The sequence below is a fragment of the Salmo salar genome, unplaced genomic scaffold, assembly GCF_905237065.1.
Source record: "Salmo salar unplaced genomic scaffold, Ssal_v3.1, whole genome shotgun sequence".
In the NCBI taxonomy this organism is placed as follows: Eukaryota; Metazoa; Chordata; class Actinopteri; order Salmoniformes; family Salmonidae; genus Salmo; species Salmo salar.
Genome location: NW_025547989.1, coordinates 295,635 through 313,789, shown reverse-complemented (window position 1 = coordinate 313,789; position 18,155 = coordinate 295,635). Strand labels below are relative to the sequence as shown.

Below are 18,155 nucleotides of genomic sequence, written 5' to 3'. Positions count from 1 at the left end.
TATATAACTCTACATCTAACCTGACTAGTAATGTCCTCTTGTTCTACAGTATATAACTCTACATCTAACCTGACTAGTAATGTCCTCTTGTTCTACAGTATATATCTCTACATCTAACCTGACTAGTAATGTCCTCTTGTTCTACAGTATATAACTCTACATCTAACCTGACTAGTAATGTCCTCTTGTTCTACAGTATATAACTCTACATCTAACCTGTCTAGTAATGTCCTCTTGTTCTACAGTATATAACTCTACATCTAACCTGACTAGTAATGTCCTCTTGTTCTACAGTATATAACTCTACATCTAACCTGTCTAGTAATGTCCTCTTGTTCTACAGTATATAACTCTACATCTAACCTGACTAGTAATGTCCTCTTGTTCTACAGTATATAACTCTACATCTAACCTGACTAGTAATGTCCTCTTGTTCTACAGTATATAACTCTACATCTAACCTGACTAGTAATGTCCTCTTGTTCTACAGTATATAACTCTACATCTAACCTGACTAGTAATGTCCTCTTGTTCTACAGTATATAACTCTACATCTAACCTGTCTAGTAATGTCCTCTTGTTCTACAGTATATAACTCTACATCTAACCTGACTAGTAATGTCCTCTTGTTCTACAGTATATAACTCTACATCTAACCTGTCTAGTAATGTCCTCTTGTTCTACAGTATATAACTCTACATCTAACCTGACTAGTAATGTCCTCTTGTTCTACAAATCAAATCAAATTTATTTGTCACATACACATTGTTAGCAGGTGTTAATGCAAGTGTAGCAAAATGCTTGTGCTTCTAGTTCCGACCATGCAGTAATATCTAACAAGTAATATAACCTAACAATTCCACAACAACTACCTTATACACACAAGTGTAAAGGAATGAATACGAATATGTACATAAAAATATATGAATGAGTGATGGCTGAACGGCATAGGCAAAATGCAGTAGATGGTATAGAGTACAGTATATACATATGAGATGAGTAATATTGAAGGGTAAGTAAACATTATATAATATAAAGTGGCTGGAGTTGAGTCAGTATGTTGGCAGCAGCCACTCAATGTTGGTGATGGCTGTTTAACCTGTTTAGGATAGGGGGCAGTATTTTCACGGCGGAAAAAAAAAACGTACCGATTTAATCTGGTTATTACTCCTGCCCAGAAACTAGAATATGCATATAATTAGTAGATGTGGATAGAAAACACCCTAAAGTTTCTAAAACTGTTTGAATGGCGTCTGTGAGTATAACAGAACTCATATGGCAGGCCAAAACCTGAGAAGATTCCATACAGGAAGTGCCCTCTCTGACCATTTCTTGTCCTTCTATAGCCTCTTTATGGAAAATAGAGGATCTCTGCTGTAACGTGACACTTTCTAAGGCTCCCATAGGCTCTCAGAAGGCGCCAGAACGGGGAATGATGAGTCTCCAGTCCCTGGGCGAAAAACAGTAGGGGTTTTGGAAAGTGGTCGTTCTGAGAACAATGACACGGGCGCACGCATGCACATGAAGACTCCATTTTCTATTTTCAGTGTTTGAACGAAAACAAGGTCTCCCGGTCGGAATATTATCTCTATTTTTACGAGAAAAATCGCATAAAAATTTATTTTAAACAGCGTTTGACATGCTTCGAAGTACGGTAATGGAATATTTTTACATTTTTTGTCACGATATGCGCCGGTGCGTCACCCTTCGGATAGTGTCTTGAATGCAAGAACAAAACGCAGCAATTTGGATATAACTATGGATTATTTGGAACCAAAACAACATTGGGTGTTGAAGTAGAAGTCCTGGGAGTGCATTCTGACAAAGAACTGCAAAGGTAATCCAATTTTTCTTATAGTAAATCAGAGTTTGGTGAGTGCCAAACTTGGTGGGTGTCAAAATAGCTAGCCATGATGGCCGGGCTATCTACTCAGAATATTGCAAAATGTGCTTTCACCGAAAATATATTTTAAAATCTGACATAGCGATTGCATAAAGGAGTTCTGTATCTATAATTCTTAAAAATAATTGTTATGTTTTTTTGTGAACGTTTATCGTGAGTAATTTAGTAAATTCACCGGAAGTGTTCAGTGGGTATGCTAGTTCTGAACGTCACATGCTAATGTAAAAAGCTCGTTTTTGATATAAATATGAACTTGATTGAACAAAACATGCATGTATTGTATAACATAATGTCCTAGGAGTGTCATCTGATGAAGATCATCAAAGGTTAGTGCTGCATTTAGCTGTAGTTTTGGTTTTTGTGACATTATATGCTAGCTTGAAAAATGGGTGTGTGATTATTTCTGGCTGGGTACTCTCCTGACATAATCTAATGTTTTGCTTTCGTTGTAAAGCCTTTTTGAAATCGGACAATGTGGTTAGATAAAGGAGAGTCTTGTCTTTAAAATGGTGTAAAATAGTCATATTTTTGAAAAATTGAAGTTTTTTACATTTTTTTTAGGTGTTTGTATTTCGCGCCACACTCTATCATTGGATATTGGTGAGGTGTTCCGCTAGCGGAACATCTAGATGTAAGAGGTTTTAACAGTCTGATTGCCTTGAGATAGAAGCTGTTTTTCAGTCTCTCGGTCCCAGCTTTGATGAACCTGTACTGACCTCGCCTTCTGGATGATAGGTCGGTGAACAGGCAGTGGCTCGGGTGGTTGTTGTCCGTGATGATCTTTTTGGCCTTCCTGTGACATTGGGTGGTGTAGGTGTCCTGAAGGGCAGGCAGTTTGCACCCGGTGATGCGTTGTGCAGACCTCACTACCCTCTGGAGATCCTTATGCGGAGCAGTTGCCGTACCAGGCGGTGATACAGCCCGACAGGATGCTCTTGATTGTGCATCTGTAGAAGTTTGTGTGTTTTTGGTTACAAGCCGAATTTCTTCAGCTTCCTGAGGTTGAAGAGGCGCTGCTGTGCCTTCTTCACCACGCTGTCTGTGTGGGTGGACCATTTCAGTTTGTCCGTGATGTGTACGCCGAGGAACTTAAAACTCTCCACCCTCTCCACTACTGTCCCGTCGATGTGGATAGGGGGCTGCTCCCTCTGCTGTTTCCTGAAGTCCATAATCATCTCCTTTGTTTTGTTGACTTTGAGTGTGAGGTTATTTTCCTGACACCACACTCCGAGGGCCCTCACCTCCTCCCTGTAGGCCGTCTCGTCGTTGTTGGTAATCAAGCCTACCACTGTAATTGTTGTCTGCAAACTTGATAATTGAGTTGGAGGCGTGCATGGCCACGCAGTCGTGGGTGAACAGGGAGTACAGGAGAGGGCTGAGAACGCACCCTTGTGGGGCCCCAGTGTTGAGGATCAGCGGGGTGGAGATGTTGTTTCCTACCTTCACCACCTGGGGGCGGCCCGTCAGGAAGTCCAGGACCCAGTTGCACAGAGCGGGGTCGAGACCCAGGGCCTCTAGCTTAATGACAAGTTTGGAGGGTACTATGGTGTTAAATGTTGAGCTGTAATCGATGAACAGCATTCTTACATAGGTATTCCTCTTGTCCAGATGGGTTAGGGCAGTGTGCAGTGTGATGGCGATTGCGTCGTCTGTGGACCTGTTGTGGCAGTAAGCAAATTGGAGTGGGTCTAGGGTGTTAGGTAGGGTGGAGGTGATATGGTCCTTGACTAGTATCTCAAAGCACTTCATGATGACAGAAGTGAGTACTACGGGGCGATAGTCATTTAGCTCAGTTATCTTTGCTTTCTTGGGAACAGGAACAATGGTGGCCCTCTTGAAGCATGTTGGGACAGCAGGCTGGGATAAGGATTGATTGAATATGTCTGTAAACACACCAGCTGGCTGGTCTGCGTCCAGTGGGAATATAACTCTACATCTAACCTGACTAGTAATGTCCTCTTGTTCTACAGTATATAACTCTACATCTAACCTGACTAGTAATGTCCTCTTGTTCTACAGTATATAACTCTACATCTAACCTGTCTAGTAATGTCCTCTTGTTCTACAGTATATAACTCTACATCTAACCTGTCTAGTAATGTCCTCTTGTTCTACAGTATATAACTCTACATCTAACCTGACTAGTAATGTCCTCTTGTTCTACAGTATATAACTCTACATCTAACCTGACTAGTAATGTCCTCTTGTTCTACAGTATATAACTCTACATCTCTTTTTAGGTGCCAAATTTGTGGACGACCATAAGGATCAACTCATTCAGATGGTTACCAAGGTGATGCCCATCTTTAATGAGCTGTTCTATGAGGAGGTGTGGTATAACATCAGGGTCAACCAGATGAACAGCCAGGACCAGATGAAACTGTTGTTCCAGGCCCTAGAAGAAGCAGGAGACACAAGAACAGAAAAGGTGAAATCAGACTTTTACAGGAATCTGCTGGATCTGGAACCTGACCTTGTCATCGACCTGGGTAAGAACCTCTCTACCTCTGGTTACATATCACTGGAATATAAACCTTATCTAGTGTATCACCTGGGTAAGAACCTCTCTACCTCTGGTTACATATCACTGGAATATAAACCTGATCTAGTCTATCACCTGGGTAAGAACCTCTCTACCTCTGGTTACATATCACTGGAATATAAACCTGATCTAGTGTATCACCTGGGTAAGAACCTCTCTACCTCTGGTTACATATCACTGGAATATAAACCTTATCTAGTCTATCACCTGGGTAAGAACCTCTCTACCTCTGGTTACATATCACTGGAATATAAACCTGATCTAGTCTATCACCTGGGTAAGAACCTCTCTACCTCTGGTTACATATCACTGGAATATAAACCTTATCTAGTCTATCACCTGGGTAAGAACCTCTCTACCTCTGGTTACATATCACTGGAATATAAACCTTATCTAGTGTATCACCTGGGTAAGAACCTCTCTACCTCTGGTTACATATCACTGGAATATAAACCTTATCTAGTCTATCACCTGGGTAAGAACCTCTCTACCTCTGGTTACATATCACTGGAATATAAACCTGATCTAGTGTATCACCTGGGTAAGAACCTCTCTACCTCTGGTTACATATCACTGGAATATAAACCTGATCTAGTGTATCACCTGGGTAAGAACCTCTCTACCTCTGGTTACATATCACTGGAATATAAACCTTATCTAGTCTATCACCTGGGTAAGAACCTCTCTACCTCTGGTTACATATCACTGGAATATAAACCTTATCTAGTCTATCACCTGGGTAAGAACCTCTCTACCTCTGGTTACTTATCACTAGAATATAAACCTGATCTAGTGTATCACCTGGGTAAGAACCTCTACCTCTGGTTACATATCACTGGAATATAAACCTGATCTAGTGTATCACCTGGGTAAGAACCTCTCTACCTCTGGTTACATATCACTGGAATATAAACCTTATCTAGTCTATCACCTGGGTAAGAACCTCTCTACCTCTGGTTACATATCACTGGAATATAAACCTTATCTAGTCTATCACCTGGGTAAGAACCTCTCTACCTCTTGTTACATATCACTGGAATATAAACCTTATCTAGTCTATCACCTGGGTAAGAACCTCTCTACCTCTGGTTACATATCACTAGAATATAAACCTGATCTAGTGTATCACCTGGGTAAGAACCTCTCTACCTCTGGTTACATATCACTGGAATATAAACCTTATCTAGTCTATCACCTGGGTAAGAACCTCTCTACCTCTGGTTACATATCACTGGAATATAAACCTTATCTAGTCTATCACCTGGGTAAGAACCTCTCTACCTCTTGTTACATATCACTGGAATATAAACCTTATCTAGTCTATCACCTGGGTAAGAACCTCTCTACCTCTGGTTACATATCACTGGAATATAAACCTTATCTAGTCTATCACCTGGGTAAGAACCTCTCTACCTCTGGTTACATATCACTGGAATATAAACCTTATCTAGTCTATCACCTGGGTAAGAACCTCTCTACCTCTGGTTACATATCACTGGAATATAAACCTTATCTAGTCTATCACCTGGGTAAGAACCTCTCTACCTCTGGTTACATATCACTGGAATATAAACCTTATCTAGTCTATCACCTGGGTAAGAACCTCTCTACCTCTGGTTACATATCACTGGAATATAAACCTTATCTAGTCTATCACCTGGGTAAGAACCTCTCTACCTCTGTTACCCATTCCAGTGACATGTAATCAACAAATCTGCATTGTCTCAATTAAAAGTTCTACAAGCTACCATATTTACTTGAATCCATGTAGATTTACATGTGGTTCCTACCTGAGCAGGTCAATCAATCAAATGTTATACAGTTATTTTATTAATATTTTATCTACTGTCTACAGAGGAGGTCAGAATAGAGAGGATGTAGTCTGTCTTCATGTTCTAGTACCCATAATACATCATGTTGTATCTACTGTCTACAGAGGAGGTCAGAATAGAGAGGATGTAGTCTGTATTCATGTTCTAGTACCCATAATACATCATGTTTTATCTACTGTCTACAGAGGAGGTCAGAATAGTGAGGATGTAGTCTGTATTCATGTTCTAGTACCAATAATGCATCATTTTTTGTCTTCTCTCTGTCTACAGAGAAAGACAGAAGAGGGAAGGGTAAGTTGTGTGTGAAAGTCTGTACTTCTCCAACTTCATGTTCTTGTACCCATAATACATCATGTTTTGTCTTCTGTCTACAGAGGAGCTCAGAAAAGAGAAAGGTAAGTTGTGTGTGAAAGTCTGTCCTTCTCCAACTTCATGTTCTAGTACCCATAATATATCATGTTTTATCTTCTGTCTACAGAGGAGGTCAGAATAGAGAGGATGTAGTCTGTCTTCATGTTCTAGTACCCATAATACATCATGTTTTATCTTCTGTCTACAGAGGAGGTCAGAATAGAGAGGATGTAGTCTGTCTTCATGCTCTAGTACCCATAATACATCATGTTTTGTCTTCTGTCTACAGAGGAGCTCAGAAAAGAGAAAGGTAAGTTGTGTGTGAAAGTCTGTCCTTCTCCAACTGTATTTCATGTATTTCATTATTTAAGTGAAAACTGTGTTTCTGTCTGTCTATCTGTCTATGTTCCTGTCTGTCTGTCTATGTTCCTGTATGTCTGTCTGTCTATGTTCCTGTCTGTCTATGTATTTCATTGATTTAAGTGAAAACACTTACCTTAAAAAATATATACACTATATACACTGCTCCAAAAAATAAGGGAACACTTAAACAACACAATGTAACTCCAAGTCAATCACACTTCTGTGAAATCAAACTGTCCACTTAGGAAGCAACACTGATTGACAATAAATTTCACATGCTGTTGTGCAAATGGAATAGACAACAGGTGGAAATTATAGGCAATTAGCAAGACACCCCCAATAAAGGAGTGGTTCTGCAGGTGGTGACAACAGACCACTTCTCAGTTCCAAGATGTTTTGGTCACTTTTGAATGCTGGCGGTGCTTTCACTCTAGTGGTAGCATGAGACGGAGTCTACAACCCACACAAGTGGCTCAGGTAGTGCAGCTCATTGAGGATGGCACATCAATGCGAGCTGTGGCAAGAAGGTTTGCTGTGTCTGTCAGCGTAGTGTCCAGAGCATGGAGGCGCTACCAGGAGACAGGCCAGTACATCAGGAGACGTGGAGGAGGCCGTAGGAGGGCAACAACCCAGCAGCAGGACCGCTACCTCCGCCTTTGTGCAAGGAGAGGCAGGAGGAGCACTGCCAGAGCCCTGCAAAATGACCTCCAGCAGGCCACAAATGTGCATGTGTCTGCTCAAACGGTCAGAATCAAACTCCATGAGGGTGGTATGAGGGCCCGACGTCCACAGGTGGGGGTTGTGCTTACAGCCCAACACCGTGCAGGACGTTTGGCATTTGCCAGAGAACACCAAGATTGGCAAATTCACCACTGGCGCCCTGTGCTCTTCACAGATGAAAGCAGGTTCACACTGAGCAGACGTGACAGAGTCTGGAGACGCTATGGAGAACGTTCTGCTGCCCGCAACATCCTCCAGCATGACCGGTTCGGTGGTGGGTAGGTCATGGTGTGGGGTGGCATTTCTTTGGTGGGCCGCACAGCCCTCCATGTGCTCGCCAGAGGTAGCCTGACTGCCATTAGGTACCGAGATGAGATCCTCAGACCCCTTGTGAGACCATATGCTGGTGCGGTTGGCCCTGGGTTCCTCCTAATGCAAGACAATACTAGACCTCATGTGGCTGGAGTGTGTCAGCAGGAAGGCATTGATGCTATGGACTGGCCCGCCCGTTCCCCAGACCTGAATCCAATTGAGCACATTGGGACATCATGTCTCGCTCCATCCACCAACGCCACGTTGCACCACAGACTGTCCAGAAGTTGGCAGATGCTTTAGTCCAGGTCTGGGAGGAGATCCCTCAGGAGACCATCCGCCACCTCATCAGGAGCATGCCCAGGTGTTGTAGGGAGGTCATACAGGCACGTGGAGGCCACACACACTACTGAGCCTCATTTTGTATGTGTTGTTTTAGTGTTCCCTTTATTTTTTTGAGCAGTGTATTATACTGGTTAACTACACTATTTTTACAAAAGTATGTGGACAACTCTTTAAATTACTGGATTTGGCTATTTCAGCCACACCCGTTGCTGACAGGTTTATAAAATCAAGTACACTGCCATGCAATCTCCATAGACAAACATTGTCAGTAGAATGGCCTTACTGAAGAGCTCAGTGACTTTCAACGTGGCACCGTCATAGGATGCCACCTTTCCAACAAGTCAGTTCGTCAAGTTTCTGCCCTGCTAGAGCTGCCCCGGTCAACTGTAAGTGCTGTTATTGTGGAGTGGAAACGTCTAGGAGCAAAAATGTCTCAGCCGTTTAGTGGTAGGCCACAGAAGCTCACAGAACGGAACTGTAAAAATTGTCTGTCCTCATTTGCAACACTCACTAACGAGTTCCAAACTGCCACTGGATGCAACGTCAGCACAATAACTGTTCGCCAGGAGCTTCATGAAATGGGTTTCCGTGGCCGAGCAGCCGCACTGTGCCTAAGATCACCATGCTCAATGCCAAGCGTCGGCTGGAGTGGTGTAAAGCTCGCCGCCATTGGACTCTGGAGCAGTGGAAATGCGTTCTCTGGAGTGATGAATCACGCTTCACCATCTGGCAGTCCGACAGAATCTGGGTTTGGCGGATGCCAGGAGAACACTACCTGCCCCAATGCATATTGCCAACTGTAAAGTTTGGTGGAGGAGGAATAATGGTCTGGGGCTGTTTTTCATGGTTCGGGCCCCTTAGTTCCAGTGAAGGGAAATCTTTGTGGCAACAGTTTGGGGGAGGCCGTTTCCTGTTTTAGTATGACAATGACCCCGTGCACAAAGCGAGGTCCATACAGAAATGGTTTGTCGAGATCGGTATGGAAGAACTTGACTGACCTGCACAGAGACCTGACCTCAACCCTATCGAACACCTTTGGGATGAATTGTAATGCCGACTGCGAGCCAGGCCTATTCGCCCAACATCAATCAATCAATCAAATGTATTTATGAAGTGCTGTACAGAAACCCAGCCTAAAACCCCGAACATCAAACAATGCAGGTGTAGAAGCACGGTGGCTAGGAAAAACTCCCTGGAAAGGCAGGAACCTAGGAAGAAACCTAGAGAGGAACCAGGCTATGAGGGGTGGCCAGTCCTCTTCTGGCTGTGCCGGGTGGAGATTATAACAGAACATGGCCAAGATGTTCAAATGTTCTTAGATGACCAGCAGGGTCAAATAATAATAATCACAGTAGTTGTCGAGAGTGCAACAGGTCAGAATCTCAGGAGTAAATGTCAGTTGGCTTTTCATAGCCAATCATTCAGAGTATCTCTGCCGCTCCTGCTGTCTCTAGAGAGTTGAAACCAGCAGGTCAGGGACAGGTAGCACATCCGGTGAACAGGTCAGGGTTCCATAGCTGCAGGTAGCACGTCTGTATTAATACCCATGATATTGGAATGAGATGTTCAATGAGCAGGTGTCCACATACTTTTGGTCATGTAGTGTTTCTACCTAATGTTAGATAATAGCAGGTGTCCACATACTTTTGGTCATGTAGTGTTTCTACCTAATGTTAGATAATAGCAGGTGTCCACATACTTTTGGTCATGTAGTGTATAAATGTCATGATTCAATGATTATTTAATTATCACTATCTCACTATCTTTATTTAATTTTACAGATGAACTCAAAGAAGAGCTGAGTAAGTAGTGTGTGTGTGTGTGTGTGTGTGTGTGTGTGTGTGTGTGTGTGTGTGTGTGTGTGTGTGTGTGTGTTCGTGTGTCTGTGTGTGCATTGTCATGTTTTTAAGGTTTTCTCACCAACATGTGGGTTCTGACTATCTGTTCTTGTCCTCAGGGAAAGCTAAAGAGATTATCCAATCCCTCTCCACCTCTCCAGGTGGTCAACAGAAAACACAGACTCCTTCCCAAAGTAATCAGTCTTTATGATTCTAATGTTTCCTAGAATTACTGGTCAGTTTATTATCTCTATCTTTCTCTCTCTGTCTGGTCAGTTTATTATCTCTGTCTCTCTGTCTGGTCAGTTTATTATCTCTATCTGTCTCTCTCTCTGTCTGGTCAGTTTATTATCTCTATCTGTCTCTCTCTCTGTCTGGTCAGTTTATTATCTCTATCTGTCTCTCTATCTGTCTGGTCAGTTTATTATCTCTATCTGTCTCTCTCTCTGTCTGGTCAGTTTATTATCTCTATCTGTCTCTCTCTCTGTCTGGTCAGTTTATTATCTCTATCTGTCTCTCTCTCTGTCTGGTCAGTTTATTATCTCTATCTGTCTCTCTCTCTGTCTGGTCAGTTTATTATCTCTATCTGTCTCTCTCTCTGTCTGGTCAGTTTATTCTGATGTTGTTCCTTCATCCTTTCTGTCTTTAATAGAGTCTGAGGGGATTGAAGGGGTGGAGATGGAGTCTTTACCAGGGAGGAAGTCTGGTCCTGGTCCAGGGAGGAAGTCTGCTCCTGGTCCAGGGAGGGAGTCTGCTCCTGAGATGAAGCCTTTACTGGCTGCTGGACCACAGAAGGATGATCTGGATGATCTGGAGAGGGGAGGAAGAGTTACTACAGAATTTAACTATGTGCTATAGGGTTACTATAGAGAGATTATAACTATAGAGCTGAGTTACTATAGAGAGACTATAACTATAGAGCTGAGTTACTATAGAGAGACTATAACTATAGAGCTGAGTTACTATAGAGAGACTATAACTATAGAGCTGAGTTACTATAGAGAGACAGTAACTATAGAGCTGAGTTACTATAGAGAGACTATAACTATAGAGCTGAGTTACTATAGAGAGACTATAACTATAGAGCTGAGTTACTATAGAGAGATTATAACTATAGAGCTGAGTTACTATAGAGAGACTATAACTATAGAGCTGAGTTACTATAGAGAGACTATAACTATAGAGCTGAGTTACTATAGAGAGACTATAACTATAGAGCTGAGTTACTATAGAGAGACTATAACTATAGAGCTGAGTTACTATAGAGAGACTGTAACTATAGAGCTGAGTTACTATAGAGAGACTATAACTATAGAGCTGAGTTACTATAGAGAGACTATAACTATAGAGCTGAGTTACTATAGAGAGACTATAACTATAGAGCTGAGTTACTATAGAGAGACTATAACTATAGAGCTGAGTTACTATAGAGAGACTATAACTATAGAGCTGAGTTACTATAGAGAGACTATAACTATAGAGCTGAGTTACTATAGAGAGACTATAACTATAGAGCTGAGTTACTATAGAGAGACTATAACTATAGAGCTGAGTTACTATAGAGAGACTATAACTATAGAGCTGAGTTACTATAGAGAGACTATAACTATAGAGCTGAGTTACTATAGAGAGACTATAACTATAGAGCTGAGTTACTATAGAGAGACTATAACTATAGAGCTGAGTTACTATAGAGAGACAGTAACTTTCTATAGAGACCTATCCCTCCTAACAAAGCTGAGTTTCTGAGTATATAACTGAGTGATATGAATCTTGGTGAGACAGAGTCCTCTGATCAACGTGTTGGTCACTACTCTATAATCCACTTTCAGTAGTTAGTTCTTTACTTTTTGAAGTTTTACTACCCATGTTTGTATTATGGGTTTATATCCATTTCCTGGTTATTCTATATATGTGTTCCCCATAAACAATGTCTTTCTAATCCCCCTCAGGTATTGATAGTGTTGAATTGAATGGAACGATGGACTAAGGTCTCCTGTTAGAATCTGTTACAGACCCTCTTATGTCCAGTACCTGATAATAACAGGTATATCAACAGGACCACAGGAGGCTGGTGGCACCTTACCAAATACTTTTTACTGTGTAGGGGTGTCAATAATTTAGACCCCTACCTTTTTTGAGAAAATAAATATTACTTGTTAAAAGAAACATTTTAATCAGATCAATTGTATTAATATAAAATAATATAATTGACACATTTTGTTGAGCAGATGATATAGACCTGTGGTAGAGACAGGTATGGAGACAGGTCATCAGTCTGTTATATAGAGCTATGGAGACAGGTCATCAGTCTGTTATATAGAGCTATGGAGACAGGTCATCAGTCTGTTATATAGAGCTATGGAGACAGGTCATCAGTCTGTTATATAGAGCTATGGAGACAGGTCATCAGTCTGTTATATAGAGCTATGGAGACAGGTCATCAGTCTGTTATATAGAGCTATGGAGACAGGTCATCAGTCTGTTATATAGAGCTATGGAGACAGGTCATCAGTCTGTTATATAGAGCTATGGAGACAGGTCATCAGTCTGTTATATAGAGCTATGGAGACAGGTCATCAGTCTGTTATATAGAGCTATGGAGACAGGTCATCAGTCTGTTATATAGAGCTATGGAGACAGGTCATCAGTCTGTTATATAGAGCTATGGAGACAGGTCATCAGTCTGTTATATAGAGCTATGGAGACAGGTCATCAGTCTGTTATATAGAGCTATGGAGACAGGTCATCAGTCTGTTATATAGAGCTATGGAGACAGGTCATCAGTCTGTTATATAGAGCTATGGAGACAGGTCATCAGTCTGTTATATAGAGCTATGGAGACAGGTCATCAGTCTGTTATATAGAGCTATGGAGACAGGTCATCAGTCTGTTATATAGAGCTATGGAGACAGGTCATCAGTCTGTTATATAGCGCTATGGAGACAGGTCATCAGTCTGTTATATAGAGCTATGGAGACAGGTCATCAGTCTGTTATATAGAGCTATGGAGACAGGTCATCAGTCTGTTATATAGAGCTATGGAGACAGGTCATCAGTCTGTTATATAGAGCTATGGAGACAGGTCATCAGCCTGTTATATAGAGCTATGGAGACAGGTCATCAGTCTGTTATATAGAGCTATGGAGACAGGTCATCAGTCTGTTATATAGAGCTATGGAGACAGGTCATCAGTCTGTTATATAGAGCTATGGAGACAGGTCATCAGTCTGTTATATAGAGCTATGGAGACAGGTCATCAGTCTGTTATATAGAGCTATGGAGACAGGTCATCAGCCTGTTATATAGAGCTATGGAGACAGGTCATCAGTCTGTTATATAGAGCTATGGAGACAGGTCATCAGTCTGTTATATAGAGCTATGGAGACAGGTCATCAGTCTGTTATATAGAGCTATGGAGACAGGTCATCAGTCTGTTATATAGAGCTATGGAGACAGGTCATCAGTCTGTTATATAGAGCTATGGAGACAGGTCATCAGTCTGTTATATAGAGCTATGGAGACAGGTCATCAGTCTGTTATATAGAGCTATGGAGACAGGTCATCAGTCTGTTATATAGAGCTATGGAGACAGGTCATCAGTCTGTTATATAGAGCTATGGAGACAGGTCATCAGTCTGTTATATAGAGCTATGGAGACAGGTCATCAGTCTGTTATATAGAGCTATGGAGACAGGTCATCAGTCTGTTATATAGAGCTATGGAGACAGGTCATCAGTCTGTTATATAGAGCTATGGAGACAGGTCATCAGCCTGTTATATAGAGCTATGGAGACAGGTCATCAGTCTGTTATATAGAGCTATGGAGACAGGTCATTAGTCTGTTATAAAGAGCTGAGATGATGGATAGGCCAACCTCATGTTCAGTGTATTGATGATGATTGGCCAACAGCTTCAGTGGATTGATGATGATTGGTCAACAGGTTCAGTGGATTGATGATGATTGGTAATCAGGTTCAGTGGATTGATGCATGTATTACTATTGGATAACTGACATGGTTTTTAAATCAAATGCTACGGGGTCAATAATAAAATAACCCATCAGTATATCCAGTTCCAAGCAGTAGGCCTTGATGTATTTAATCCACTAATACTAACCATGTTCATTTAACATAAAAATATCTCTACATTTAGCATTTTGATCATCAACAAGGTTTATTTGAGCTGTGGTCAGCTGGCATTATAAATCACCATAGTAACGACTGACGGCAGTGCGTCACAGGCAGGAATCAGCAAAGAGTCTGGTGTTGAGTTTTCACCCGGAGAGTCGAAGAGGGTGATGCCTGGTCTACACTAGATAGAGGGTGATGCCTGTCTACACTAGATAGAGGGTGATGCCTCCTCTACACTAGATAGAGGGTGATGCCTGGTCTACACTAGATAGAGGGTGATGCCTGGTCTACACTAGATAGAGGGTGATGCCTGTCTACACTAGATAGCGGTAAATTGTGCTTGTGGGCTGCTGGCAGAATATGGCAGCATGTTCAATTGTGCGTCAAGAATTCAGCAAGTTTGAATGAAGGATAAATGGGGAAAATAGTTGAATCCATTCTCCATTTCATGAATTTATTCACAGGTAAATAGTTTAATCCATTCTCCATTTCATTAATTTATTCACGGGTAAATAGTCATTGAAGATTTTTTTAATTATTAAAACTTCTTTGGGATCATTGGGACGCTAGCGTCCCACCTCGACAACATCCGGTGAAGTTGCAGAGCGCCAAATTCAAATTACAGAAATAGTAATAATAAACATTCATGAAAGTACAATTGTTAATCATCGGTTAAAAGATAAACTTCTTGTTAATCCAGCCGCTTTGTCAGATTTCAAAAAGGCTTTACGGCAAAAGCATACCATGCGATTATCTGAGGACAGCGCCCGCTTACAAAAGCATACAAACATTTTCCAACCAAGTAGAGGACTCACACAAGTCAGAAATAGCAATAAAATAAATCACTTACCTTTGAAGATCTTCATCTGGTTGCAATCACAAGGGTCCCAGCTACACAATAAATGGTCATTTTGTTCGATAAAGTCCTTCTTTATATCCCAAAAACTCTATATTGTTGGTGCGTTTTGTTCAGTAATCCACTGGCTCAACATGTCAAACGATGTTTATAATTAATCCTCAGGTTGTCAATTATCTAAATAATCGATAATATTTCAACCGGACAATAGCGTATTCAATAGAAAGGATAAACAACGAAGAGCATGCACACAGTCACGCTTTCAATGGAAAACTACTCACATCAAAAATAATGGATTTTCCTCAGGTTTTTGCCTGCCATATCAGTTCTGTTATACTCACAGACATTATTGTAACAGTTTTAGAAACTTCAGAGTGTTTTCTATCCAAATCTACCAATTATATGCATATCCTAGCTTCTGGGCCTGAGTAACAGGCAGTTTACTCTGGACACATTTGTCATCCAAACTTCAAAATACTGCCCCTAGCCCAAAGAAAAAAACTGTGTATAAAATCTGAAAATGTATTTAATTGTTTATTTGCATATAATAGGCAATTTTTTAAAAAGACAACATTATTGACACCTTGACACCGAATTAAATGTCTTCCCGCTTATATTTTGATTTTTGGAGGGAGTGTATTAGACTGTAAATAGTGATGTCATCTTCATACCTGTATTTCCATCATGAATTTCAAACTGTGGAAACTCTTGGCTATTGCGGCGATCTATCAACGCAGCGACAGCGCTCAATGTGGGTTCACCCCGTCCTGATGACCCACAGCCGGTATATAGAGAACCATCATCTGGTACAGGAGCTGCGGTTTGTGATGTTCCACAGCCCGTATATAGAGTACCATCATCTGGTACAGGAGCTGTGGTTTGTGAAGTTATGCTTGGTAGCTATATTTGCTAGCTAAAAATAATTGTTATTCATGTCTTGTACACAGTATCTAACGGGGGAGTATCTGACAGGGGAGTATTTGACAGGGGAGTATCTGACAGGGGAGTATCTGACAGGGGAGTATCTGATAGGGGAGATCACTCTGAGGGCTGCCTGTCACAGGTCCATGAGGAAGAGTGAAAGTTAACAGGTTATTTGGTAAAGATCTGTTGATGCAGTGTTTGGTAATTGTGTTCACTGAGACACAATCTATTCCTGTATAGTTAAATGAACCCCTAGTTAAGAAGACTAGAAACTACTATGTTAATTGTTATTTATGAGCTGCATCATTCTTGTTTCTCACTTCAGTCTTTCATCACACGTATCTTCACAGATGGTGTTAAAGCACTCCGTACCAGTGGTCGTGGTCCAAAACCACTGCTTCTGTGTTGCAGGAAGTGCTCTGTGCAATCATCTAGTGGCCCTTCTTTACCAGACAGCGCACTACTCTCAACTAAACATTCCTGCTGCACCACCAATTCACATCTGCACAGACACAGAACAGAGTTGGCACAAGCCAAGAACACTTTTGACTCTATCAATATCCATAAAAAATGCACCTGAAAAGTATTCAGCCTATGTAACAGTAAATCCTTGTTAATTAGGGTGTGAAGCCAGGTCCGGTTGATGGGATAGAGTTCCATAAACATACTAACTTAATTAGGGTGTGAAACCAGGTCCGGTTGATGGGATAGAGTTCCATAAACATACTAACTTAAATAGGGTGTGAAACCAGGTCCGGTTGATGGGATGGAGTTCTGTAAACATACTAACTTAATTAGGGTGTGAAACCAGGTCCGGTTGATGGGATAGAGTTCTGTAAACATACTAACTTAATTAGGGTGTGAAGCCAGGTCCGGTTGATGGGATAGAGTTCTGTAAACATACTAACTTAATTAGGGTGTGAAGCCAGGTCTGGTTGATGGGATAGAGTTCTGTAGACCTACTAACTTAATTAGGGTGTGAAGTCAGGTCCGGTTGATATGTAAGAGTGCGTGCTGGTGGCAGGGAAGTCAGGCGCAGGAGATCGAACTTGGTATAAACGGAGCAGTTTTAATAAGTGCTCAAAAACTCAGAAAACCAAAATATACAAAATAATACAATTGGGTACTGATAAGGAAATTATATGTTTAAGATAATGACTAAATTATTCCACCCTGTCACTGTATAATTGAGTGAAATGTATTAGAATCATAAGACTAGAATTCTCTAATGTGTGTGCATAGGAAAAGAGGAACTGTCAACAGACAACTTGTGATAGACAACTGTGAAACTGATAACAGGAAGGAGGTCTCCCCCACCCAGGGAGGGGAGAAACCGTAAGGCTTGCAGTAGATTGTGCAGGATATGATAAGCAATGTATGTGTTGGAACATTCTTGTAAATAGCAAGAGGAGGGGCATTTATAAGGGGGTACGGTATGACCAAATGTGAGGTATAAAAGGCTATGTGCGTTGTATGATTTTTAGAGCTCTCTGAATAAAGAACTAACCTTTTGCAGAGATTCTGGGACTTTGTCAAATTCTTCTATTAACCGGGGCCTTACAACCCCTTAAGTATTTAATGAAGTTGTCCCTTACTGGTTTTCTTCCAGTAACACGTGTTTCAGACAGATTGGTGCTTGTGACTTATAAACTTGGTCTCTGCTGCCCGCTCAATCAAGTGCCAGAAGGTCATCAGGTGGGTGTAGCTTGCAGATCTAAAGACTGACCCAGAGTATTTCAATACCAAAAAAGCTCATTACTATTATTGCCCATCTTCTCTAAGCATCAAGTAGCACTAGACATGACCTAGCTGCTATTGTTGCCTGTTTTCTTGTTACTGTGCAGCCTGTTTTGTCATACTGTATCTACCTCAAATACCTCGTACCTCTGCACATTGGTCTGGTACTGGTACCCTTTGTATAGAATTCAGTTTTTGTGTATTTTATTTTATTCCTCTTGTGTTTTTTTAATTGTGTATTATTATAACTATGTATCATTGGGAAAGTTTATTTCACAAGCATTGCGCAGTAAAGTCTA

General features: G+C 41.2%; 1 protein-coding gene across 8 annotated transcripts in view; it reads left to right on the top strand.

Annotated features, from left to right (window-relative positions):
* LOC106597706 (uncharacterized) overlaps window positions 1-18,155 on the top strand; it is a 159,546-nt gene that overhangs the window by 792 nt on the left and 140,599 nt on the right. For 2 of the 8 annotated variants that reach the window (XM_045711805.1, XM_045711801.1), the window contains exons 3-8: window positions 4,144-4,392; window positions 6,548-6,568; window positions 6,652-6,672; window positions 6,918-6,938; window positions 10,150-10,170; window positions 10,326-10,400. In XM_045711805.1, the coding sequence (XP_045567761.1) occupies window positions 4,144-4,392; window positions 6,548-6,568; window positions 6,652-6,672; window positions 6,918-6,938; window positions 10,150-10,170; window positions 10,326-10,400 (408 nt within the window). Of the gene's footprint in view, window positions 1-4,143; window positions 4,393-6,547; window positions 6,569-6,651; window positions 6,673-6,917; window positions 6,939-10,149; window positions 10,171-10,325; window positions 10,401-10,858; window positions 11,207-18,155 lie in introns of those variants that run through there. The other 6 variants (XM_045711800.1, XM_045711804.1, XM_045711798.1 and 3 more) reach the window with 6 other exon arrangements.